We start from the raw sequence: 26,542 nt of genomic DNA on the forward strand, positions 1-26,542 counted from the left end.
CATGTGCATGTATAGGAGATCACTATCTGGATAACATTACAAACAGCTGAATAATTGCTAAACTAATTTGAGTGAGGATCAGAATGGTATTATTTAGACTGCTTGGTGACCTCCGTACTTCTCATGTTTTACCCATTCATAGCTGCAGCTCCTGCATGGCCACTTGCAATACACCCACACTGGCATATCATTCTAAAAATTAAATAATGCTCTGTTTATACTTCTTATGCTTTTCAATGGTTGGACAGAGGTCAAAGCAGCAGGTAAGATATATTTCATTCCACTGAAAAGAAATGTCAACCATTATATACAGCTTGCCAAAGTGAAGATTATTCTCTGAAGCTGTAAATTAAAAGCACTACATTATATGGTTGACCCATTTTAAAAAGAAGTTCTAGAAATTACCATACAAATAATCATCAATATTTTACAGAAAAACTTGTGACGAGATGGCTATTGACTGAATTTGTAACTTATTTTGTGGGATTGATTGTTATAGAAACCTCATCGTATTGCCCATTATTATTGTTTTAATCTAATGCTACTTAGAAATGTCTGTCCTTGGGTTTGTTGGCCTAATGTAAATGTAATGTTTGGTTACTAAGGTACAGCTCCTGTTTGCCATAAGGAAGGTAATATGACACTAATTTGAAAACTGCTGAACTGAAACTTACTGAATGTTTGCTGGACTGTTGAGTTAAATTACAATCTATTATTAAGGAACACCAAGCCAGTTTTAAGCTTCACTATGAGTGACTGGTATCTTCAACCACATTGTACTTAGTAATTTTCTTAACAGATTTCTTTTGAATTCTGAGTTGAAAATCTAACCTTCTTTGAATTCCATTAAAAAGGTTAGATTGATTGTTTAAATCACCTTTTTATCTCAAACGGTAGAAAAAAATTAGCTTAAACAGAGTGTAAACGGTCAAGTTTTTAATAACGATAGCTTAGTAAATTTTAACCTGTGTGTTTAATTTTTTGATTGGATGTAAAAGCTTTAGAAAATTGCATGGAATCCTATGTTCAAATATAGTTTGTACTTTAAAACTATGCATATTAAAAATGTGCTTTTTTAAAACAATGTTATAACAATTTATTATGTTAATTTAAATCACGTGGAAGCTCTTTTGGTGACGACAACTTCCCTCAAACAAGGAGATGAAGGGTGTTCCTTTTGTTGTGTTAGTGATTGAGGGAGGAATTTTGTACCCAAAGGAAAATCACCTGCAGCTCTGAAATGGGGAGTTGAGGCCTAACTTTAACATCTTGTCCAAAGAATGATACTTCTGACAATGCAACATTCACTGGAGTGTCAGCTGACATTGTGGAGTGGGATTTGAATAAATAACCTTCTGACACCAAGGTGCAGCAAACTGACTCGAGGGGATAGCATAACGGAGAAACAGGCATCATACATCTTTATATAGCATCTTAATGCAGTAAAATGTTCAAGCATTGATTATAGTGTGATTGAAACAAAGTTCCTGATAAACTGTAAGAAATTTCATCATTAGGTGGTTACAACTTATGTTCTGGTAAAAGTATGCTACTAAATATGAACAAACCGAGAGTGAACAATTTTTGTTAAACAGAATTGAAATTTTATATGCCATGACATATTATAACTTCCCATTCACTATCACACATTAGTTATTTAAGATTTGATACTGGATTAAGTACTTTTTGCACATTTGTTTTCTATTCATTTGGAAATCTCTTTGAGGTCGTATATAGATTTAAGAATTTTAACGGTAGCTGACATGAAATATACAGACAAATTTTACTTGATTCTTTTTACTAATTATATTGACTAAGTACAAGGAGAAGAATAGAAGGAGAGCATTTAAAGGGTTACTTAAAGGGTGATAAAAGCGGGGGTGTTTGTCTATTTATTTGCTGTACCAAAAAGCTGACTCAAATTCAATGAACTGCATGCCCTCTTTCCAGGCTGTATCATGATTCCCTGACCCATGTGCAGTGCTACTGGTCTATCATTTTCATAGGAAACTGGAACAAATCGTAGAATTCATCCTGGGGTTTAATGTAAAAGTTATTGTATCCATGGAATAATAAATTGACTTCATTGACTGTAAATTAGTACCCTGCAGATGAGACATAATGTATGGTGAACTCTCTAAATCTAGTGGCTGCTTATCATGGATGCTTTTAGTTAAAGATTGCAAATTGAGTTAGAGAAATTGATCAGCTTATGTTTTGCTTCTTTATGCACTTATTGTTTTTAAATTGATGTGCATTCTATTCACTGAGGAAGTTTTGGCTAAAGGGAAGATGTGTTTTAACATCATTTTTGCTTACTGAATTGTTTTATTTTCAAAGATCCCAGAAAGCACTCTTGGCCCAAAAACAGGGGGAGCTACTGCCATTTTGTGCTTTATAAGGAAAACAAAGACACAATGGATGCTATTAACGTGTTGTCTAAATTTCTAAGGTATGTTTACATATCCTTTACACCAAATGTTACTATATATTACAAAAAGATTTTACTGTTCTGCTTTTCAGTTTATATGAATTAAAATTGATTAAATACATGCATATCAATGGATCATTAATTTATAGTGGGGAGTTGCATCAAGTTGCATTTTCTTGAGGTCACACAGAGTATGTATAATGGAGTAAGGTGAGGGAGGAATGTGAAATATGATGGACAGGGGAGAAGATTTAAGCTCTGGACTGGAGGGAAAGGAGAGGAGGAGGCAAGTGGCCTTGATGTTCTGTATATCTAACTCCATTGGCAATGTGTTTATGTGGTACACCTGCAGGTAGTATGATAAGTTTGACTATATTGGAAAGCCTTTCTAAGGCTACCAGAGAAAGTTCAGTAAAATGCATTGGCCAAGTAATTTTTTGATTATTTATGCAACTCAGTATTTGATTGCATACATTGTAAATAACCTGTTGTTCAATTTTGACTTTTTTATTCACTCATGAGATGTGGGCATCGCAAACTGGACCAGCAGTTACTGCCCATCCCTAATTTCCCTTGGATACAACTGAGTAGCCTTTTAGGCCTTTTCAGAAAGCAGTTAAGATTCAGCCACATTTCTGTGAAGTCACATGTAGGCCAGATTAGGGAAGGACAACAGTCGCATTGCCTAAAAGACATTAGTTAAACAGATGGGTTTTTATGACAATTGACGCTAGTTTCATGGTCATCCTTAGACTTTTGTTTTATTGAATTCAAATTCTGCTTTCTGCTGTGATGTTGAACCCAGGATCCCAGAACAATACTTGGGTCCCTGGATTCCTAATCCATTATTTTCCCTTGAAATGCTACTTTAGTTGCTGAAATAACTAGTCAATTCATTCTCTTGCTGTTTTTTTCAATGGGTCATTTCCTAAATCGATTACTAGTTCTAACTGCAGTGCTGCTTACATAGATTTCTATAAAATTATGGAATCGTGTTTAGAAGTTGTGAAGTAATTCTTTCTCATGTTTTGTTGTCTCAGTTCTGTATTTAACTCAAGCTCAAACCTCAACTATTGGCTTTCAGTCCAGAGTTATGCACTTACAAAGGTGGATACCTTTTTCAAAATATATTTTATGCTTTTAGATATTTGTGTTTATCTCTATCTTAAATATTTTTCTCTTCAATGTTTCTGCAGAGTAAAGCCAAATATATTTTCTTACATGGGAACTAAAGATAAGAGGGCTATAACAGTACAAGAAATTGCAGTTGTAAAGTAAGTATTGCCTCACAAGTAGTATGTAGTTATTGAACTGCTTTGCTGACATATTCACCCTTTCTTGGCTATTGACGCCAGCAAAGTGAAGAATTTACAGACCCACAAATAGTGAGCCCAACTTTGATTTAGCAGAAACGATGATTTCACATAGCATGTACAGGCTAAAGTTAAGTCTGGCAACATATCTGATTAGTTACACTCTTGTAACAAGTTGTTTTGTCCAAATCTCAAAAGAGTTTGCTCTTTAGGGGTTTTTTCCATGATGCTGTTATACTTTATTCCAGGCATTGCAATTGAATTGGACTGATTATGTTTGAAACGTTTAATGTAAGTCCTTTTGAGTTCCCGGTGCTGTTTACATCAGGCCGTTTTGTTGGCTTCAACAGCTATGCTTAAATCCTGTTAACAGGTTCGGCGCTCACACCCGTTGATTCATAAGTTGCGAACAGTACTTATAACTGTTTTGAGCATCTTGCATTGTTGATTCTAGATTGCATTGCTGGATTACACAGAACCATAGAACTGTAGAAAATTGAAGCAGGAGTAGTTTCAAGTCCACTTTTCAATATGATCGTGGCTGATCATCCAACTTAGTCACCTGCTTTCTCCCCATACCCTTTGATGTCTCTAACACTAAGAACTATATCAAACTCCTTCTTGAAAGCAATCAATGTTTTGACCTCAATCACTTTCTGTGACAGAGACTTACACAGGTCTACCCTTCTCTGGGTGAAGAAATTTACTCCTCGTTGGTTACTAGCCAAGGGAATAAACTGCCTCATTAAGGAGACCAGTTAAAAATATGTGAGTCCAGTCATGTGAATTAATACGTCTTCATTTTAGATATTTGTTCAGGTCCACATTTGTGACCTGCATATCTTCATATTAATATCATTTCAACAATATGGAAATCTCAAGCTTTATATCCTGAAGTTTGTTTTAGGAGGAATCATGTAGACTGACAAGAATGATTTAATTTTCAATGTCATGCGGGTGTAATATGCTTGAATTTCTTCACAGAATCACTGCAGAGAGGCTTTCTCATCTGAACAAATGTTTAATGAACTTCAAGCTAGGGAATTTCAGTTATAAAAAATATCCCTTGAAGTTGGGCGAGTTGCAAGGAAATCATTTTACAGTTGTTCTGAGGTAAGGTTTTTAAGGAATAAGAAAAATCTATTTGATTTGTAATTTGTAAGTTAACGTTTGTTATACTCTTAAAAAATGGACTGTGTATCTTGGAAACCATTCCCATTTCAAATGTTATGAATGTTTATAGTTAATCGCTTATACATTGCCTCACTTTTTATTCCCTTTATTGTCACATCACTTTAGTGTTATGAAGGAGTGGTTGACCGCCCCCCCCACCGATAATTGAAACTGAAACACCCAGAGAAGCTAGCCTTGCCTTTGTAATCTATTCAAGGAGTGGTTAAATGAAAGAAATCCCTGATACTGACTTTATAATCAACAAGTAACAATTTAATTATCTAACTCCAACAGTTAAGAAATTAACAGAACTACTAACAAACCGAAAAATCGCCCTTAACTTCTAACTATTCCTGAATAAAATAAAATTCTAATGGTAAGCTGTTCCAATAGATAGAAGTCCCGCTTATATAAACTAAATTAATAAAAAAAAATTAAAGCTTAATCATAGAATCCCTACAGTGTGGAAACAGGCCCTTCAGCCCAACAAATCCACACCGACCCTTGGAGCATCCCACCCAGACCCATCCCCCTATAACCCACCTAATCTACAGACCCCTGAACACTACGGGCAATTTAGCTCAGCCAATCCACCTAACCTGCACATCTTTGGACTGTGGGAGGAAACCGGAGTACCCGGAGGAAACCCACGCAGACACGGGGAGAATGTGCAAACTCCACACAGACAGTTGCCCAAGGGTGGGATTGAACCCGGGTCCCTGGCGCTGTGAGGCACAGTGCTAACCACTGAGCCACTGTGCCGCCCTCTCTCAAGTTACAGCCAGGTTAAATCTTCCGGAATGTTCTTTGCCTTCTCCGTTGTCCTCCAGTTAGGAATACCTTCCCCCGTCAAATTCCTTTGTCAGGAATATGAGCTAAGAGTGCTGTAGTACCTTTACTTAGATGGTGCTGACTCTGAGATCTTGGAGATTTCTGTGAGAGCCAGTGATTTTCTCTTTCTTTAGAGCTGATAGCTGTTGAGAGCTGTTCTCTTAACAGATGGCAGTTTACTCTCACCCTGATTTTCAAATGACTTCTTTTATACCCTTGATGACCCACTAATTCCTTACGATAGGATTGGTCCAAGGTTGTCAACACCATCAGATTTAAATTTAATTGGGCTTTGGTATCTAGGGCCTGGTTTAAATTAATTGGCTAAATTCAAAAACCTTGCCTTGGTAAAAATGCTGCTTTGCTTGCTAACAGTATTGTCTTTTGATACAATGTTTCAATTTCAAGAACTCTCTAAGCATCTGTTGATGCCTGCAGACACTTTGTTAAATCTCCAAGCTTAAAAAACACACCTTTTAAGGGAACCACATACTCTTTCCCTCCCCTATCATTTTACAAGCAAATTCTAACGTCCTGCTTTGCAATCCATAAGTACTATACCAACTTTGCAACATTTGAACATGACCTGGCTATGAATTTTTCCCATGATTGTTGTAGAGATACACAGCAGAGAAACAAGAAAGCTTAAATAGGAACCTGGATGTAAACAGGATATAAAAATACTACAATGCATTTGGCTGATACCAGAAACTAATGTTCTTCAATCACTCACCCCCACAAAACTTCAACTGATTCCTTATTAAATGTTTCCAAAGTAACTGCCTTCTCTTGTGGTTGCTTTCATACATTCATTACCCTTTGTGTAAAGTAGTTAGTTGTCTTGGAACTTCACACTGAGTTTGTTTGGAGTCCAAATTTGTGACTCTTTTTAATTTTTATAATTATTATCGTATGAAGTGACAAGAAAATCTTAAACTGTCTGCCCAGACCAGATTTTTGTAAGTGCCTTTGATTTTGGAATGTTCCTGAACTTTTAGGCAATCAATTTACATTTTTCCCCTCTAGAATCCATTATCTCATGCTCTTCAACCCTGTCTCCTGGCTAGACATAAATTTACTTTCCCTTTTTGCACCAGCTCTGTTCTGAATATTCGTGTATTCTAAATTTTTATTCTCTGGTCCTTGCTGTGTAACATGGTGACCAGAATTGTACTCCGTGTCCTCGGTGCGACCATTCCTGTGGACTTGTTAGACTCATTATCAGCTCCTGGAATTTTGCTCCGTCTTTTCAGCTTTCCTTACTACTGCTTCATATTGCAGAGCTAGATTCTGTGAGCAATCCATCTTTTCCTTTCCCATGTTGTACCCTAAAGCTTAGCACCATTCACTTTATCACGTTGCCTATTTATATTTCATTTCCCTTATCTTATTACATTTATTCACATTTAATATCATTTGACACTTCTCAATTAATCCAGAATGCTTCATATTTGGCTTGGTTTCTCCATTTCTTCACCCCTTCCACTCTACTGGTAGATACTTGTTCCAACCTCTATGTATAACATCTATAAAACTGGCTTACATCTGCTGTCTGTTAATAGCACTATTAATTCAACTTTCTTTAGCTTATTGCTTTAAAATCTGCCATTTTGAAGTTGAATGTTTCTATTAGATATTTTCCTTTCCATGGTAAGCCTAACTTTAAACTATTGTATTGTTTTCACTTTTGTAACATACTTACTCTTACCCATCTTGTTAAATACTGATTTTCTTAATACTTCACTCAGTAGTGCTCTCATTCACATCACTTTCTTGGCTAGTGACTCTGTTTAATTGTCTAATATTGTCTCTCATCAATCATATTGTTGTTGCTTTGATTGCCATTTGTTTGAGGATTGGCTCATAGAGTTATCTGGAGCTGAGTTCTCAATGACATTTCTGATTAATAACCATCAATTAAACGGGCTAGCTGTCTGTAGAAGTATTATTTGGTGCTTATTGCCCAGTGTGTTGTCTCATTTTCATGAGAGAGCCTTTTTAGCACCTAAATTTAAACAACATGGAACAGTTAAGGGGAGAGCAGATATCATTATCTCTTCCTGAACAGTGTGAACAACACAATTAAACCTAAAATATGTGAATACATTGCTAATATCCTCCTAGCTGCACCATAAAGACACACTGCCCTATTTAATAATGCTTCCACTAAACATCATACTTCAAAGGCTATTACCCTGGATATAACAGCATAGGTTCACTTACGCAACTTCCAGGCAACTTTTAAAGACAGGTGTTGTCTCAAAACCTATGAGTTCTGCAAGTCTGCATCATTATAATGACTAGTTCTAGGTTGTGCAATATGCCACCTACCTATATTGAAGTTCAGTGAATAAGATATATCTTGTTAACTCGTCACTAAATGTTAATAATCTGGCTTCCCCCTCCTGCCTACTTTTGTGATCGTTGTCAGGTGGAGATCTCCCTTTATGTGGCTCTTTGTCAGATTCATCTCAAATTTCTCTCATGTGGAACCAATGCTGCAGTTATGTGTAACCTCAGAACATTAAACTATGAAGGAGAAAATGCACTGAATTTAGATTAAATTATAATTACAAGTGAAGTTACAGTCTCATTTACAGAGAATGATTAATAACGGAATGTATGGATATCAGCAGCTAAAAACCCATGAACCATCTTTTATTAAAGTTATCAGTATCTTGGTATAGTACTTGAATAGGCATAGTTTAGCTAAAATCTTACTAATTCGTATTTATTAGTTGCAAGTTAAAACTACAACCCTGGAGGCACGAAACAAGACTGTCACATTGGAAGTCTGTCTTAACTGGAAATATAAAATGTGTCATTGTTCAGGTTTATCTGCAGGAATGGTTGCTTGTCCCACACTTGCATGCAAAGGCATTTCATAAGTCTGAAAGCTAGACTTTATTAGTGAGGACTTGGAAAGCACAGTCAGCATTAGACTTTGTTTATTTGGCAACACACAAACAGCTGAGTAATGTACTAAATTGTGAATAAACAGCTAAAGGGCAAAGTGAATTTGTTTAGAACTGGTATATTTTCGTTTTAGCATGATGTATCTCTCTGTGCAAAATCAAATTTTACCCGTTAATCTTTGTAACTTGACGTGGACAACTTTAAAGTTCTTATTGATCGTATTTGTAATTTTTTTTAGGAATATCACAGGATCAAATGAACAAGTAGAGCAAGCAATGACTTCACTGAGGGACATTGGATTTATTAATTATTATGGAATGCAGAGATTTGGAACAACAGCAGTTCCTACTTACCAAGTAGGAAAGTAAGTTAAACCTTCATTTTTTAATTTCTGTAGAAATAGTGCCATATAGCACACTACACTGAAATATAGCAAAGACTAATCAAGGATAAATGCTTTATGATATTTTTTTCATGCTGACAAGTAAGTAATAGTCTGTGGCATCCAAAATTGGCTGACAGCAGGAAGCAGAGGGTGAGGGTGAAGGCATGTTTTTGTGGTTGGAAGTCTCCATCCAGTGAAGTTCCACAGGGCTCGCTGCTAGGGCCCTTGCCTTTTAATGGTGTACATTAACAATTTGGACTTGAATACAGGGGTTATGAGCAAGAACAAGTTTTTAGATGATATGAAAATTGAAGTGGTAAATAGTGAGGAGGCGGGCCATAAACTATAGGAGATTATCAACAGATTGTTAAGGTGAGTAGAACAGTGGCAAATGGAAAACCTCAAAGTGTGAGGTAATGCACTTGGGGAGGACTAACAAGTCACGGAATTACACTATTATTGGTAATTCCCTGGAAAGTACTGAAGATCAAAAAGATCTGTCCACAGATTCCTGAAGGTAGCAGTTCAGATAGATAAGGTGGTTAAGAATACATTTGGATAACTTGCCTTTAGTAAGTGAGGCATAGAATACAGAAGTAAGAAGATTATGCTTGAAATATGTAAAATGTTGGTTCGGACATAACAGCAATACTATGTGCAGTTCTGCTTACCACATTACAGGAAAAATGTGATTGCAGTAGAGAGGATGCAGAGGAGATCTACCACAGTGCTGTCTGGGCTGGAGAGCCTGAACTATGAGGAAACAATCAATAGGCTTTAAACTTTCCAGAACAAGTAATATGACAAAGAATACAGAAAGGGTTGGGTTCTAATTTCAGGCACAGCAGAAAAGGGGATAAGTATGAGAAGATGGTCAGTGCAGGACTGAAGATATTAAATGCATGTAGTATACAAAACAAGATAAATGAGATGGTAGCAGCAATTGAAATTGACAGGTATGATGTTGTGGGCATCACAGAACCTTGGCTGATGAGGAATCAGGGCTGGGAACTATTGACAGATGGGCAGAGGAGGTAGAGTTTCTTTGTTAGTAAGAAATGAAATTAGATCACTAGCAAGAAACTATATAGGGTCAGACGATAATAGAGTCATAGAGATGTACAGCACAGAAACAGACCCTTCAGTCCAACATGTCCATGCTGACCAGATATCGTAAATTAATCTAGTCCCATTTGCCAGCATTTGGCCCATATCCCTCCTAAACAGTTCCTATTCATGTACCTGTCCAGATGGCTTTTAAATGTCCTAATTGTACCAGCCTCCATCATCTCCTCTAGCAGTTTATTCCATACACGCACCACCCTCTGCATGAAGTGTTGCCTCTTGGGTCTCTTTTTAAATCTTTCCCCTCTCAACTTTAAACCTATACCCTCTAGTTTTGGACTCTCCTACCCTGGGGAAATCTTGATTATTCACCCTATCTGTTCCCTTTATGATCTTATAAACCTCTATAAGGTCACCGCTCAGCTTCTGATACTTCAGGGAAAATAGCCACAGCCTATTCAGCCTTTCCCTACAGCTTAATCCCTCCAACCTTAGCAACATCCTTGTAAATATTTCAAGTTTCACAACATCCTTCCAATAGCAGGAAGACCAGAAATGAATGCAGTAAAAGAGGCCTAACCAATGTCCTGTACACATGCAACATGACCTCCCAACTAGTATATTCAATGCACTAACCAATAAAGGCAAGCATACCAAATACCTTCTTCACTACCCTGTGTACCTGCGACTGTACCTTCAGGAAACTGTGAACCTGCACTCCAAGGTCTCTGTATTGTAACGCTCCCCAGGACCTTATCATTTGTGTATAAATCTTGCCCTGGTTTGCCTTTCCAAAATGCTACATGTCACATTTATCTAAATTAAACACCATCTGCCACCTCTCGGCCCATTGACCCGTCTGATTAGCATCCTGTTGTACTCTGAGATGACCTTTGTCGCTGTCCACTACACTGGTTTTGGTGACATCTGCAAACTTACTAACCATACCTTCTATTTTCACATCCAAATCATTGAGATAAATGACAAAAAGCAGTGGACACAGCACCAGTCCTTGCGGCACACTGCTGGTCATGGACCGCCAGTCTGAAAAGCAACCCTCCACCACCACCCACTGTCTGCTACCTTCAAACCAATTTTGTATCCAAATGGCTCGCTCTCCCTGGATTCCATGTGATCTAACCTTGCTATCCAGTCTACCATGCAGAATCCTGTCGAATACCTTGCTGAAGTCTATATATACAACTTCCACCGCTCTGTCTTTATCAGTCGTCTTTGTCACTTCTTTAAAAAAACTCAATCCAGTTAGTGAGACACAGTTTCCCACACATGGAGCCATGTTGCCCATCCCTAATCATTCCTTGCCTTTCCGAATACAAGTAAATCCTGTCCCTCAGAATCCCCTCCAACAACGTATCCACCACTGACGTCAAACTAGTCTGTAGTTCCTTAGCTTTTCCTTACCACCTTTCTTAAATAATGGCACCACATTAGCCACCCTCCAGTCTTCCAGCACCTCACCAAGGCTGTCGATGATAGAGATAGCTCAGCAAGGGGCCCAGCAATCACTTCCCTAACTTCCCACAAAGTTTGGGGTACACTTGACCAAGTCCCAGGGGTTTATCTACCTTCATGCGTTTTATCTGTGTGGATAGAGTTGAAGAACCAGAAAGGAAAAATGACCATTATGGAAGTTATGCAGAGGCCTCCTAACAATAGTCAGGATGTGGGCCAGAAAATAAATTAGGAGGTAAAAAAGGCATGTATGAAAGGCAATATTACAATAATGTGGGAACTTCAATATGCAGGTGGACTGGGAAAATCAGGTTGGCAGCAGATCCCAAGAAAAGGAAATTGTGGAACGTCTATGAGATTTTTCTGGAGCAGCTTGTGGTAGAACTAACTAGGGAACAGGTAATTCTGGATTTGGTGATGTATAGTGAGGCAGACTTGGTTAGGAAGCTAAAGGTGAAGGAACCCCTAGGGAGCACTGACAACAATATTGTCTACAATTTGAGAGGGAGAAGTTTGAGTCAGATGTAATGGTATTACATTGGAGTAAAGATAACTACAAAGGCATGAGGGTGGAGGTGACAAGAGTTGATTGAAAGGGGAGCCTGGCAGGGAAGACAGTGGAGCAACAGTAGCAGGAGTTTCTGAGGTTAGAAATTCATCCCAGGGAAGAAGAAACATACACAGGGGAGGACAAGGCAACGAGAGCTGACAAGGGAAATCAGGAACAGCATAAAAACAAAAGGGGGCTTCCGTTTTCTATGTAGTGAAGATTAGTGGGAAACAAGAGGATTGGGAAGCCTTTAAAAACCAGCAGATTACAGCTAAAAAAGCAATTAAGTGGGGGGAGAATATGAAATACGAGGGTAAACTAGTTAGTAATATAAAAGAAGATTGCAAGAGGATTTTTTTTTTTAAAGATATCTAAAAGGTAAGAGAGGGACAAAACTGGACATTGGACCGTGGGAAAATGAGGACGGAGAAATAGTAATGGGGAACAAAGATATGGTGGAGGAACTGAATAGGTACTTTGCATCAGTCTTCATGGTAGAAGACACCAGTAGCATACCAAAACGTCGAGAGTCAGGGGACAGAGGTGAGTATAGTGGCCATCATTCAGGAGAAGCTGCTGGGGAAAATGAAAGTTCTGAAGGTGGATAAATCACCCAGACCGGATGGGCTCCACCCCAGTGCTTTGAAGAAGATAGCTGAGGAGATTGTGGAGGCATTGGTGATGCTCTTTCAGGAATCACTGGTAAATGGCTAGTGTAACACCCAAAATTAAGAAGGGTGGGAGGCAGAAGATGGAAAATTATAGGCCAGTTAGCCTGACCTTGGTCATTGTTAAGATTTTATAGTCTGTTATTAAGGATGAGATGCAGAGTACTGGGAAGTACATGGTAAAATAGTGCTGAGTTAGTCTGGCTTCATCAGGGGTAGGTCATACCTGACAAATCTGTTAGAATTCTCGGAGAGGGTAACAAGCAATTTAGACAAAGGAGAGGCAGTAGACGTGATCTGTTTGGATTTCCAGAAGGCCCCTGACAAGATGCCACCAGGAGGCTGCTAAATAAGAGCCCATGGTGTTAGCAGCAAGGTTCTCGTATGGATAGAAGCAGACAAACTGGTAGAAGGCACACAACGGAGATAAAGGGGTCCTTTTCAGAATTCTGCAGGGGTCAGTGTTGGGACCACAGCTCGTTATGCATTAGTGATCTGGATGAAGGAACTGAGGACATTGTTAGTAAGTTTGCAGATGACACAAAAGTAGATGGAGGGACAGGTAGTGTTGAGGAAGTGGGTGGCTGCAGAAGGACTTGGACAGGCTAGGAGAGTGGGCAAAGAAGTGGCAGATGGAATACAATGTGGGAAAGTATGAAGTTATGCATTTTGGTTAGAGGAATAGAGGGGTAGGCTATTTTTCTAAGTGGGGAAAGGCTTTGGAAATCTGAAGCACACAGGGACTTGGGAGTCCTAGTTCACAATTCTCTTAAGGTTAACATACAGGTTCAATTGGCAGTTAGGATAGCAAATATAGTGCTAGCATTTAATTTGAGAGGGCTAGAAAGAAGAGCAGAGGTGTATGCTGAGGCTATATAAGGTTGCGGTCAGACTGCATTTGAAATATTGTGAGCAGTTTTGGGCCCTGTTTTTAAGGATTGATGTACTGGCCTGGGAGCGAGTCCAGAGGAGGTTCATAAAAATAATCTCAGGCTTGAATGGCTTGTCACATGAGTGTTTAAGGACTTTGGATCTGTAGTTGATGGACTTTAGAAGGATGGAGGCGGAAATCTCATTGAAACTTACAGAATACTAACCGGCCTAGATATAGTCGGCGTAGACAAGATGTTTCCACCAGTAGGGGAGATGAGGAGCCTCAGATTGAAGGGTTGACCCTTTAGAACTGTCATGAAGAGGAATTTCTTCAGCCAGAGGATGGTGAATCTGTGAAACTCATTGCCGCAGAAAGCTGTGGAGGCCAAGTCATTGAGTGTATTTAAGACAGAGATAAATAGTAAGGGATCAAGGGTTACAAGGAGAAGACAGGTGAATGGGGCTGAGAAACACATCAGCTGTGATCAAATGGTGGAGCTGACTTGATGTGCTGAATGGCCTGAATTCAGCTCCTATATCTTATTGTCTTCTAGACTCAGTTTGTTTTCCTTGGAGATGGGAACTGATAGAGGTGCATAAAATTGAGGGATATTGATTGGGAGGATAGGAAGGCACTTTTTCCATGAGTAGAGGAGTCAATAACCAGGATACATAGATTAAAGGTAAGGGGAGAATTGTGTATAAATGTTTTTCACCAAGAGGGTGGTGGGAGTCTGGAACTGAGTGCCTGATAGGTTTGTTGAACTAGAATTTCTCAGTATTTTAAACAGTATTTAGGTATTCACTTGCATTGCTATAGCTTCCAAGGCTAAGGGCCAAAAACTGGAAAGTTTAATTTGTGTAGTCAGATCTTTGGCTAGTGTGAACACAGTGAGCCAAACAGTCTCCTCTTATGCTGTAAATAGGAGTCCAAGCTTATTTATGTAATGAACTATATTGCCAGAGAAACTGTCAATATTTGTACTTTTCAGATGGTACTTTCTCTGTTCCCATTGAAATAAAGATGATTCACAATTAAACATACGACAGACATTAAGCATGAGAGTTTGGTATGCCTTAAGTGAGCATGTTTTTGAAGCAATTCTGCTTCATAACAGCCAAAAATAAAGGAGAATAAAATAGTTTGCATTTATATAGTAATTCTGTGTTCTTAGGGCATCTCAAAATGCTTCATATGCAACTTGAACTTCTCAAATATAGTTAAAAGTGGCAGCCAATATGTACCCGGTAATGTCTTCAAAACGCAGTGAAATGATTGACCAGAGAATTTATCTTAGTGACAATAGTATGGAATATGCTCAACCGAATAATTAGGTAAGACCTAATTCCAAAAATGCCACTTCTGGTAATTTAGCGTTCATTACATTGCAGTATTGAAGGATAGGATCAACTTAGATTGTAATCAGATCTCTGGATTGCTTGAGTTGCTGACTGAGGTCAGAAGGGAAAACAGTCCTGTTAGATCTTAATCTTTGTTTGAACCTAAAATTTTAATGAACAAAGTTAAGCTTTTCATCTTTGTTTTTATTGAATAGAGCAGCAGTGTATTATAGATTTACTGAATGAACCTTTTGCCTTGTTATCAAAATTAAATCGATCTGAAATTTTATTTTAATTAATGGTAATGCTGCCAAAGTTATGTCCCTTTGCATGAAACTAGTGTCATACTGAAATATTATATGTTTCAAATCATATTTTTGAGAAACCAAAACCTGATGAGCATATGCCCATTATAATCTTCCCTTGTTTGTTATAGTACCTTCATCTATTTCCCTTCCCTTATCTTTTACCTTTTCTTCAACCCTTCTTCTCTTTCCATCCTATTCCTCAAATAATCAAACACAAACACTGTTCAGGATGAAGATTCATTGTTAATATCCTTGGGACATTTTATAAACCACTATTCTGTTTCTTTGACCAGTTCTGATGAATAGATAGCATAGATAATGATAACATCAACAGGAAAAATGATATTCATTCTCAAATTGTAGAGTAATTCTGCACTTATCAAAGTTCAGCCAAAACTTTGATCACCAGCATGTGTAAATAACATTGCACTAAAAACGCCAACAAAATTATGGTGAAGCTTATAACATTCATTGTTATTTACATTCAGATGCCACTGGAATCTCGGTTGAGGGCAGATGTGTGCTGCCGTGTTCCCCATTCAAAAGCTTTGAATGGTGTCAACTTTATGTATTTGCATACTGCATGTTGAGTTTGTTCATTTCAGTCCAAGTTCCTTTTTCATGATGTAATAAACATTAATTCATGCCAGTAACCCCTCTGGCATTGAAATTACCTATTACAAGAACGGAATTGCATTCCTTCAGGTTTGAATTATTGTTGGGGATTATTTTAAATTTAAAATTTTTAAATTTGCTCTCTGCCTCTCACTTTTCTTCCTGTTCCTATACTCAATTTAACATTCAATTCAGCACTCTAAATTATACTGCCTTCTTTTGTTATCAATATTTTTTTTCTAAAAATGACAGTAAAGCCTGAAACCCTTTTAAATCATCCATGCAGCTAATTAACAACTCAGTTATTTTATAGGAACAACTGTGTATAGGCTGGTTGAATTCTCCATGAGTCTTTTCACATGTTAAGACTTGTATTTATTGTTCTCTTACCCTGTGGACAGCCAACTGTCTCACTTGTGTTAGTTTTGAAAAGATCAGTCAGGAGGGTGATCTGAATTGGTATTAATTTGTGATGATTGGTATAGAATTCAACTTGGCTTCCAACACTGAGGTTACGTGAGTTACATATGTACAGAAGTCTTTTACTTGATATGTGGATATAGTAACTCCACATTCTTGCAGTGGGTTCAGTTTTTCTCCATTGTTTGTGTTGATTCAGGGCCTTCTATTAGAAAAACACCAATGGCATCATCAATTATTATTATTGATTCTATTGCACTTGAGGCATCCTTCATTACTGTAAGAAAGGTTGGGGAGCTGGGAACTGATTTAAATGTTTAAATTCCATAATATTACATTTGTTAATTCAAAATATGTTGTTCTGTTTCTCTTATATTTGCCATTATTTTCTGGCAGATGACGACCTGTTCTGTGTTTTGTTGGACATGTGTTTTGATTGTCATAACTGGTTGTGTTGTTTAGAGCAATTCTGCATAACAAATGGAGTGAAGTCATGGATCTAATCCTAAAACCTCGACCTGGAGGTAGGAATTGTTACATATTCATATATCCAATATTACCAAATTATTTTTAATCAAGAAAATTTCTGCATTTGAATGGTAAAGTTCATAAAACACAGCACTCCTGTCTCGCCTTTAGCAGAGAGAGGTTATCTTGTGAAATGCAGAGAAGAGTGGGCTAAAACCAAGGATCCTGAGGCTGCATTGAAAAAGCTTCCAGTGAAAAGGTGTGTAGAAGGACAGTTACTGCGAGGCCTGGCAAAATATGGAATGAAGAACATTGCATCAGCATTTGGTGTGGTAAGTTGCAGCTAGTACATACTTGAGAGGAGCATGACCACCACTGGTTGGGCCAGTTTCTGTACTGTACTATGTAATCCTAGTCACCCACTTAAATTCAAAGAATTCCTTTGCTATGTTTCAACAGGATTGATATAGATTTGATTTTTATCCAGGTTCTGAAGGAATAGTCATGATCTGTCGTGTTCTTAATATAATTGTTAAAAGCTGCACTTCACTTGCAGTGAAGCAACCTATGCAAAATTAAGCCTGTAAGCTTGAAGAGATTGCAAGTATTCATTATTAATAACTTTAGGCATCAATTTAAATTAAATCTACTTAAAAGCTTGAAGAAAAATATTTTGTCTTTTGAAATTCTTTGGATATCTAGGTGTTGAACGCTTGGGATTTGAAAAAGTCACTGATTTACCATATCTTTCTTTTCAGATTCCAAGAAATAATCGACTAATGTACATTCACAGTTATCAGAGCTATGTGTGGAATAAAATAGTGAGCAAAAGGATTGAAAAATATGGACTTAAAGCTGTGCCAGGAGATTTGGTACTGAAAGGAGGTAAATTAAATATGCCTGTTTAGTTAGATCTGTACTATAACCTATCAAACTTAGACTTGTCTCTGTATAATGTTAATAATTAGAGACTGAATAATGGTACTCGCTGTGTAATTTGTACTGTAAGGTTAGTGATGAAGTGCTGAGTGTGCAAATAATCTTGATGATATACACAGAATTCCGCCTAATCGGTTAATTGTTATAAGACAGTGAGAGCAGCATCAGATTTTTTTATTGCTTTAGGACAAGATGAACACATTAATCTGGGACTAGAGTTGTTTTTATGCTGGAGAGGGTAAGGTCAGCTAGTTGCTTTCTTAAAGGTCACAGAATCATAGAATCCCTGGAGTGCAGGAATAGGCCGTTTAGCCCATTGAGTCTGCATTGACCCTCCAAAGAGCATCCTACCAAGACCCACCCTATCCCTATAACCCTGCATTTACCATGGCTATTCCACCTAGCCTGCACATCCTTGAACACCATGGAGCAATTTAACATGGCCACTCCACCTAACCTGCACATCTTTGGACTCTGGGAGGAAATTGGAGCACCCAGCCAAAACCCACTTAGAAATGGGGAGAATGTGCAAACTCCACACAGACAGTCGCGCAAGACTAGAAACAAATTCGGGTCTCTGGCATTGTGAGGCACCAGTGCTAACCAATGTGCCACTGTGATGCCCTATTAATAGATCAACTTAAGTATTTACTCATAAGCCAGCTTTGGCAGCTTTAAAAATGGATCTCCAACAAGATTGATAAATACAACAGTACATGTGAATTCCAAGCACTCAAGCTACCTGCTGTAGGTGGTGTTGCATTTTTTCAATCTGGTGCATTCAGGAGTCACGTTTGAATAAAGCGTTGACATTTTATACATCAATGTGAACATGACCTATACTATCAGTGAAAATTGTTTGCTGCAAGTGTTGATTTAAAAGAAATAGGACATGCTTAGTAGCAGCAATCAACATTTGATATATAACAGATGAAAACTGCCTGTTCTGTTGATTTTTCAGTTACAGCAATTCCAATTGAGGAGTCTGATGTGGAGAAACATACTATACATGACGTAGTGTTGCCTTTGCCTGGATATGATGTTCTGTATCCAAAACATGAAAGTAAGTTATTAGCTGGTGCTTTATTCAATTATGTATCTTATACCAAATGTTGAGAAAAGCTTGTATTTAGGGCAAACCCAGTAATACAGTATATTGATGTATGTGAATCTAGCAAACATCTAGCAATCAGAATACACGTTCAGTCATTGTTTTACATTCCGGAGTTTTGGTCTTGAGTGATTACTCCCATTGGGAGGCTCTATGTGTGGGAGTCTGCCCTTTATCATCAGGGATTTGACATGGAGGGTACTGCAGCAGTGCTGTGCAACGGCATATTAAACGATTCATAGACTCCTAGGCCACCTGTATATTTTACGGCTTTGAGAAGTCTATATTTCATGTTTACACATGCTGTGCCAGATTGCAGCCCCTATTTCAATATTTGACAGGATTACCTCTGAATGTTTGGTTGCACTTCAACCCCAAACTCCTGATCTTCGGCCACCCAGTGCAGAGGGGTTCAGACAAGTTGGAGGAATTCCACAAGGGCTGCTCTTGGGCCTGGTTAATGTGACCATTTTTGGGTTATAGGCAGCATACATGGAGAGGATGCTTCTTTTCTGTTGTTATGTCTGTGCCCAGGTGTCCCTAGGGAGTGAGTTTGTGTTGTCTACTGATTTGCTTTGAGGCTTTCTGCAACTGGTAAACCATTTGTACCCTCTCCAAAGCCTCTACATTCTTATCATAGTGTGGCAACCAGAACTGTACACAGTATTCCGAATATGGCCTAGCTGAAGTTCTATACAGCTGCAACACGACTTGCCAATTTTTATACTCTGTACCCTGACCAATGAGGGCAAGCATGCCATATGCCATCTTGACTACTTTATCCACTTGCAATTTACCACTTTCAGGGAACTGTGGACATGTATGCCTAGATCCCTCTATATGTTGTTGCTACTAAGCGTTCTGCCATTTACTGTATACTTCTCTCCTGCATTAGATCTTCCAAAATGCATCACCTTGCATTTGTCCGATTTAAACTCCATCTGCCATTTCTCCACCCAAGTCTCCAGCCTATCTACATACTGCTGTACGCTCTGGCAATCCTCCTCACTATCTGCAGCTTGCCAATGTTTGTGTCACCTGCATTTGATTCCAGCTTTGGGTGACTGTATGGAGTTTGCATGTTCTACTTGTGCCTGTGTGGGTTTCTGCTGGGTGCTCCAGTTTCCTCCTCCTGTCCAAAGATATGCAGGTTAGCTGGATTGGCCATGCTGAATCACTTGTGTTGTCCATTGCTACTTTGTCTTCTATGACTAATCTAGTTCTGTATCCATCTCACCAGCTCACTGCAGATATCATGTGACTTCACCTTTGTAAAAACCTGCTATGAGGGACCTTGTCAAAGGCCTCGCTAAAATTCACATAGACAATATCTACTGCCCTGCCCTCACCAATCAGCTTTATAATTTCCTCAGTCAACACAATCAGTTTGTGAGACATGACTTTCCACACACAAAGCCATGCTGCTTGTTCATATTTTTCCAAATATGAGTAAATCCTATCCCCAAGAACCTTCTCTAATAAATTCCCTACCACTGACGTAAGGGTCACTTGCCTGTAATTTCCCAGATTTTCCCTGTTGCCCTTCTTAAAAGAAGGAACAACATTGACTAGTCTCTAATTCTCTGGGACCTCTTGTGTGACAAAAGAGGATACAAAGATTTTGTACAGGGCCTCAGCAATTCTTCATTTGCCTCCCTCATTTTTTCTGGGATAGATCCCATCAGGTACTGGAGACTTGTCTGCCTTAATGCTTTTTAAAGCACTCACCACCACCACCTTTTTTTATATTGACATGCCCCTGAATATCAATATACCCCACCTGAGACTCACCATTCACGGTGTCCTTCTTTGTGAATACCAATGTAAACTGTGTTCAATAAGGAGCTCACCGTCTTCTTTCAGCTTCATGCATAAATTCCCTACTTTGTCCTTGAGTGGATCTACCCTTCCCTAGCTACCCTCTTGTTCCTTATATATGTATAAAACATCTTGGAATTTTCCTTAGCCCTGTTTCCCAAAGACATTTCATGGCCTCGTTTAGCCTTTCTAACTCCTTGTTTGAGTTCTTTCTTGCTATCTTTTATAACCTTTGAGGGCTCTTTCTGTCTTCAGTTTTCTGAACCTTATGTATTCCTCCTTTTTCTTTTTGACTAAGCTCCCACTTCCTCTTGTCATCCAGGATTCCTGAATCTTGCCATCATTATTGTTCTTTTTCACAGGAACATGCTGGTCCTGAATTAATCAACTTACTTTTAAAAGATTCCCACATGCCAGATGTGGATTTATCCTCAAATAGTTTAATTTGTTATGTCAACTTCAAAAGAGTTTAAAAACCAGTTACTACTGGCTGGGGGTTCAATCTGTAGAAAAGAAAGGCTGTCTGTACTTGTGCTGTACTGAGTACTGTGTACAAAACCTACAGTTAAGACAGATTGACTCCTGCTTCTTGCTTAGCCAGATGGATGTTTACCAAATTAACATGTTGGGCAGTATGCACTACTGGACAATGCTGCTGAAGTTCTAAAAGTCAGAGAAGAACTGAGTAGATTTCGCTAACCTTGTTTTGTTAAATTCAGATCTATTGTGTCAATATTCTTGCAGCAAGAGTTTGATTATTGTGTTTTTCTACAATTTTGATGCAAGATAATTCAATGTTTTGCTTTAGAAAGAGAAAAATTAATCAATTAATCTTACAAAGTTGCTCTCAATACTATTTATTTTCTGTCTGGATGCCATAGATTTAAAGTTAATTTTTTAAAAATCACTGAAAAAAATTTACTGTATGCTTGTCTTACTTCGGCTTTTAGGATCATGCTCTTTTACTATGATTTCTGGCTTCTGAACATTTGTTATGTTTGCATTGTTCCGTAAAATAATTCCTAATATTTTGGGACATTTATATAATAGAGAAATGGCTGTTTATAATAATTGTCTATTTATATGTTTATTTTAAGTTGGCAAGGCCTATGAAGAAATGATGGCTGCAGATGGCTTGGATATAAATAATATGAAACACAAGATTCGAGATTATTCCTTATCAGGAGCATACAGGAAGATCATTATTCGTCCTCAGAATGTCACCTGGTGAGTATTAAAGTCTTTAATAAGTTTTATTAAAAATACACTAATGCTGATTAGGGCTAGTTGTGCAAGTATTTATTCATTATGTTTAAGATGAATGATGTTGATATTCCTTCCTGCACTAAACATAACAGTCATATATGCATTTGACTTTATATGTGCCACTAGTTCTCTTATGGCTTTGCCCTGGGTGTATCAGAAGTGCATGATGGGAGTAAATAATTACAGGAAACAATTCTGACACCCTTAAGAAATATCTGCTATGTGTAAGTAATACTGCACATCTGTAACCTATGTAGTTAACCTTTTTAATTTGGCAAGCTAGAAAAGGAAATTAATTCTCATGAAGAACTGCTGCTGTTGACTTTGCATAGGTTGGATCACTTTTGTTTCAAGAGTATCACCGGTTTGATAACTTAGTTATTAATACAAGCTGAGAGGGAAAAGATCTTTTATGTCTTAACCTGTTATACCATTTCCCAAGACCTGGAGCCTTAAAGCAACTTTAAAGCAGTGCCTTTCTAGTTACGTTGGAACTGCACCTGGATGTTCCTCATAATTTGTGTCATTGGAAAGTCTGATGCAATTTGAGCCTCTCCCTGAAATAGGAATGTTGGTGTTTTCATGTAAATAAACTTTTAAAACTATTGTGACAGTGTAGGCATTGATATTACACTGCACAAGAAACTATTTTGTTTTATGATTTCTCCTAACTTTGGTTTTTGTTACTAATTTCCTTTCTGGATCACAGAAGTATTTCCTACAATTTATGTCTGATGTATTGCTGATGAATCCTGGTGCTTTCTGCTGCACCAAACTGGCTCTGTTTCTCCCTGAATATCATTTTATTTTCACCCAATATCCCCCACATTTGTAATGAGGCACATCTTATTCGAGTAGGATTTCTAGAAAAGATTTACCCAAGTATAGAGAAAATATTGGATTCTCAGCAGTTCTTCAGAAGGAAGCTGGACAAGTTCCTGAAAGAGGAGAAATCTTTTCAGTTCAAGGGCAATGTGCAAGATTTTCTTTCTTTATTCATTCACGGGATGAGGGCATCGCTGGCTAGGCAGCATTTATTGCCCACAGGGCAGTTAAGAGTCAACCACATTGCTGTGGGTCTGAAATACGTGTAGGCCAGACCACGTAAGGATGGCTGTTTCCTTCCCTAAAGGACATTAGTGAACCAGATGGGTTTTTCTGACAATTAACAATGGATTCACAGTCATCATTAGATTCCTAATGCCAGATATTTATGAAATTCAAATTCCAACATCTGCTGGCGCGGGATTCAAACCCAGGTCCCTAGAACGTTATCTGGGTCTCTGGATTATCAGTCCAGCGATAATACCACTAGGCCATCGCCTCCCCCGAGGATTAGTAAAAATTTATGTAATACCAAATGTGTGGAAAGTTTGCCTGATTGCCAAATGAAATTGCGGGCATGGTGCAGCAGTGGTTAGCACTCCTGCCTCACAGCACCAGGAACCCGGGTTCAAATCCAGCCTTGGGAGGTGGCCTATGTGGAGTTTGCACATTTTCCCTGTGTCTGGGTAGGTTTCCTGCCACAGTCCAAAGATATTCGTTAGGTGGATTGGCCATGCTGAATTACCCATAGTGTGCAGGGATGTGCGAGCTAGGTGGGTTAGCCATAGGAAATACACGGTTACAGGAATAGGATAAGGGGGTGGGTCTGGGTGGGATGCTCTTTGGAGGGTCGGTGTGACTCAATGGGCTGAATGGCCTGCTTCCATAATGTAGGGATTCTTTGATTCTATCAAAAATTTATCAGAATTTTCCCTAAATTTGAGTATGTGAAAAAAAAACTTGAATTTATAAAATGCTTTTCACAACCACAAGATGTCTCAAATCAACTAAGTCCTATTTCAATGTAGTCACTATTGTAATGTAGGAAACTTGCACATGGCAAGCTCCCGTTAAAAAATGTCGTAAGACCAGAAAATATTTTTGGCTTCACCGGAGGCGCACTGATGTTGTTACCTAGCAGGATAATGAAACGTCTGCAATCAAACACACCAGCTCGGCAAGCAAGTCTACAACCTCATATCCATATAATATCTAAATCTTTTTTTTCCTTTATTTATTAATGGGATGAGGACGTCACTGCCTAGGCAGCATTTATTGTCCATCCCTAATTTGCCCAGAGGGCAGTCTAGAGTCAACCACATTGCTGTGGGTCTGGAATCACATGTAGGCCAGACCAGGTAAAGATGGCAGTGAACCAAATGGGTTTTTCCGACAATCGACAATGGATTCACGGTGATCATTAGATTCTTAATTCCAGATATTTTTTATTGAATTCAGATTCCACCATCTGCCATGGCAGGATTTGAACCCAGGTCCCCAGAACATTACCTGGTTCTCTGGATTAACAGTGATAATACCATTAGGCCATTGCCTACCCTATATAACATCTAAATCTAATTATCAGTATTTTTGCCTCAACTGCTTTCTGTGATACAGAATTCTACAGGCTTGCCGTTCTCCCCATCTCTTTTTATCTCAGTACTAAATGGCCTACCCTGTATCCTCAGTCTGTGACTCCTAGTTCTAGACTCCTTGGTCTTCAGGAACATTTTTCCTTTGTTTACCCTGTCTAGTCCTATGAGAATTTTATATATTTCTATGATATTCCCCCAACCCCTCATTCTTCCAAACACTAGTGATTTCAGTCCTAAATGATTCAAAGGTTAATTCTGCCATCCCAGGAATCAGTCTGGTAAACCTTTGTTGCACCCCCTTCATAGCTAAAACGGCCTTCCTCAAATAAAGAAAACAAAACTGGACACAGTACTCCAACTGCATTCCCACCGGGATCCTGTGCAATTACTAACAAGACTACTGCAACTTGAATACTCCTGCTATGAAGGCCAACATACCATTTGCCTTCCTCACCACCTGCTGTACTGCCTGCTTACATTCAGTGACTGATGTACAAGGACACGTATGTTTCACTTCAGCACCCTCTCTCCCAATCTGTCACCATTTAGATAAGAATCTGCCTTTCTGGATAACCTCACATTTAACTTGTCCAAATCACACTGAAGCATCTCTGCTCACCACCTCCTCATAGTTCACCGTCCCCAGTTTTATGTCATTTGCAAACTTGGAGACATTAAATTTAGTTCCCTCATGTAAATCATGAATATATATTGTGAATATCTGAGGTCCATGCAGTAATCCCTGCAGTACCCCACTAGTAACTGCCAGCCATTTGGAAAAAGACTGTTTATTTCTACTTTTTGCTACGTGTATAGAGTCATAGAGTCATACAACACGAAAACAGACTGTTCGGTCCAACCAGTTCATGCCGAACATGATCCCAAACTAAACTAAACTAAACTATTCCCACCAAACCTTTCCTATTCATGTATCTATCCAAATGTCTTGTAAACGTTGTAATTGTAACCGCATCCATCACTTCCTCAGGAAGTTCATTTCACACACAAACCACCCTCTGTGTAAAAAAAAATTTGCCCCATATGTCTTTTTTAAATCTCTCTCCTCTCACCTTAAAAATGTGTCCCCTTGTCTTGAAATTCCCCATCCTAGGGAAAAGACAACTACTATTAACTCAATATTTTATAAACTTCAACAGATTGCCTCTCAACCTCCTATGCTCCAGTGAAAGAAGTCCCAGCCTATCCAGCCTTTCTTTATAACTCAAACCTTCCATATCCAGCAACATCTTGGTAAATCTCTTCTGAACCCTCTCCAGCTTGATAATATCCTTCATATAACTAGGCGACCAGAACTGGACACGGTATTCCAGAGGAGGCATCACCAATGTCCTGTACAACCTCAACATGACTTCCCAACTCCTATATTCAAAGGACTGAGCATGCCAAACGCCTTTTTAACCACCCTGTCTATATGTGAAGCAAACTTCAAAGAATTATATACCTGCACCCCTAGGCCCCTCTGTTCTACAACACTACCCAAGGCCCTGCCATTAATTGTATAAGCCCCACCCTTGTTTGCTGAACCAAAATGCAATACCTCACATTTATCCAGATTGAACTCCATCTGCCATTTTACAGCCCATTGACCCATAATCTTAGAAAACCTTCTTCATTGTCCACTATGCCACCAATTTTGATGTCGTCTGCAAATTTATTAACCATGCCTTCTATATTCTCATCCAAATCATTTATATAAATGACAAACAAGATTTGGCCCAAAACTGATCCCTGTGGAACAGCGCTGGAGACAGACCTCCAGTTTGAAAAGCCTCTATTATTACTCTGTCTCCTGCTATTAAGCTAATTATATATCCAATTGGCAAGCTTGCCCTAAATCCCATGTGACCTAACTTAAGTAATTAGTCTACCATGTGGAACCTGGTCGAAGGCTTTACTAAAATCCATATAAATAATGTCTACTGCTCTGCCATCATCAATCTTTTTGTTAACTTCCTCAAAAAACTCAATCAATTTTGTGAGACATGATTTACCTTACACAATACCATGCTGACTATCCATAACCAATTTTTGTGTCTCTAAGTGTCCATAAATCCTATATTTTATAATCACCTCCAACAATTTACCCACAACCAATGTCAGACTAACAGGTCTATAGTTCCCAGGTTTCTCGTTACAA

At 38.5% G+C, this 26,542-nt stretch overlaps 1 protein-coding gene across 1 annotated transcript in view; it reads left to right on the top strand.

Moving 5' to 3' along the window:
* The first annotated feature begins 614 nt into the window (after positions 1-614).
* pus7 (pseudouridine synthase 7) overlaps positions 615-26,542 on the top strand; it is a 42,699-nt gene continuing 16,771 nt past the window's right edge. The window contains exons 1-10 of the mRNA XM_048609965.1: positions 615-632; positions 2,341-2,452; positions 3,628-3,705; positions 4,729-4,857; positions 8,903-9,028; positions 16,825-16,886; positions 17,002-17,162; positions 17,589-17,715; positions 18,731-18,832; positions 21,796-21,925. Coding sequence (XP_048465922.1) covers positions 2,418-2,452; positions 3,628-3,705; positions 4,729-4,857; positions 8,903-9,028; positions 16,825-16,886; positions 17,002-17,162; positions 17,589-17,715; positions 18,731-18,832; positions 21,796-21,925 — 950 coding nt within the window. The 5' untranslated portion in view covers positions 615-632; positions 2,341-2,417. The remainder of the gene's footprint in view (positions 633-2,340; positions 2,453-3,627; positions 3,706-4,728; positions 4,858-8,902; positions 9,029-16,824; positions 16,887-17,001; positions 17,163-17,588; positions 17,716-18,730; positions 18,833-21,795; positions 21,926-26,542) is intronic.

This window comes from Rhincodon typus, chromosome 22 (genome assembly GCF_021869965.1).
Source record: "Rhincodon typus isolate 14 chromosome 22, sRhiTyp1.1, whole genome shotgun sequence".
Lineage (NCBI taxonomy): Eukaryota > Metazoa > Chordata > Chondrichthyes > Orectolobiformes > Rhincodontidae > Rhincodon > Rhincodon typus.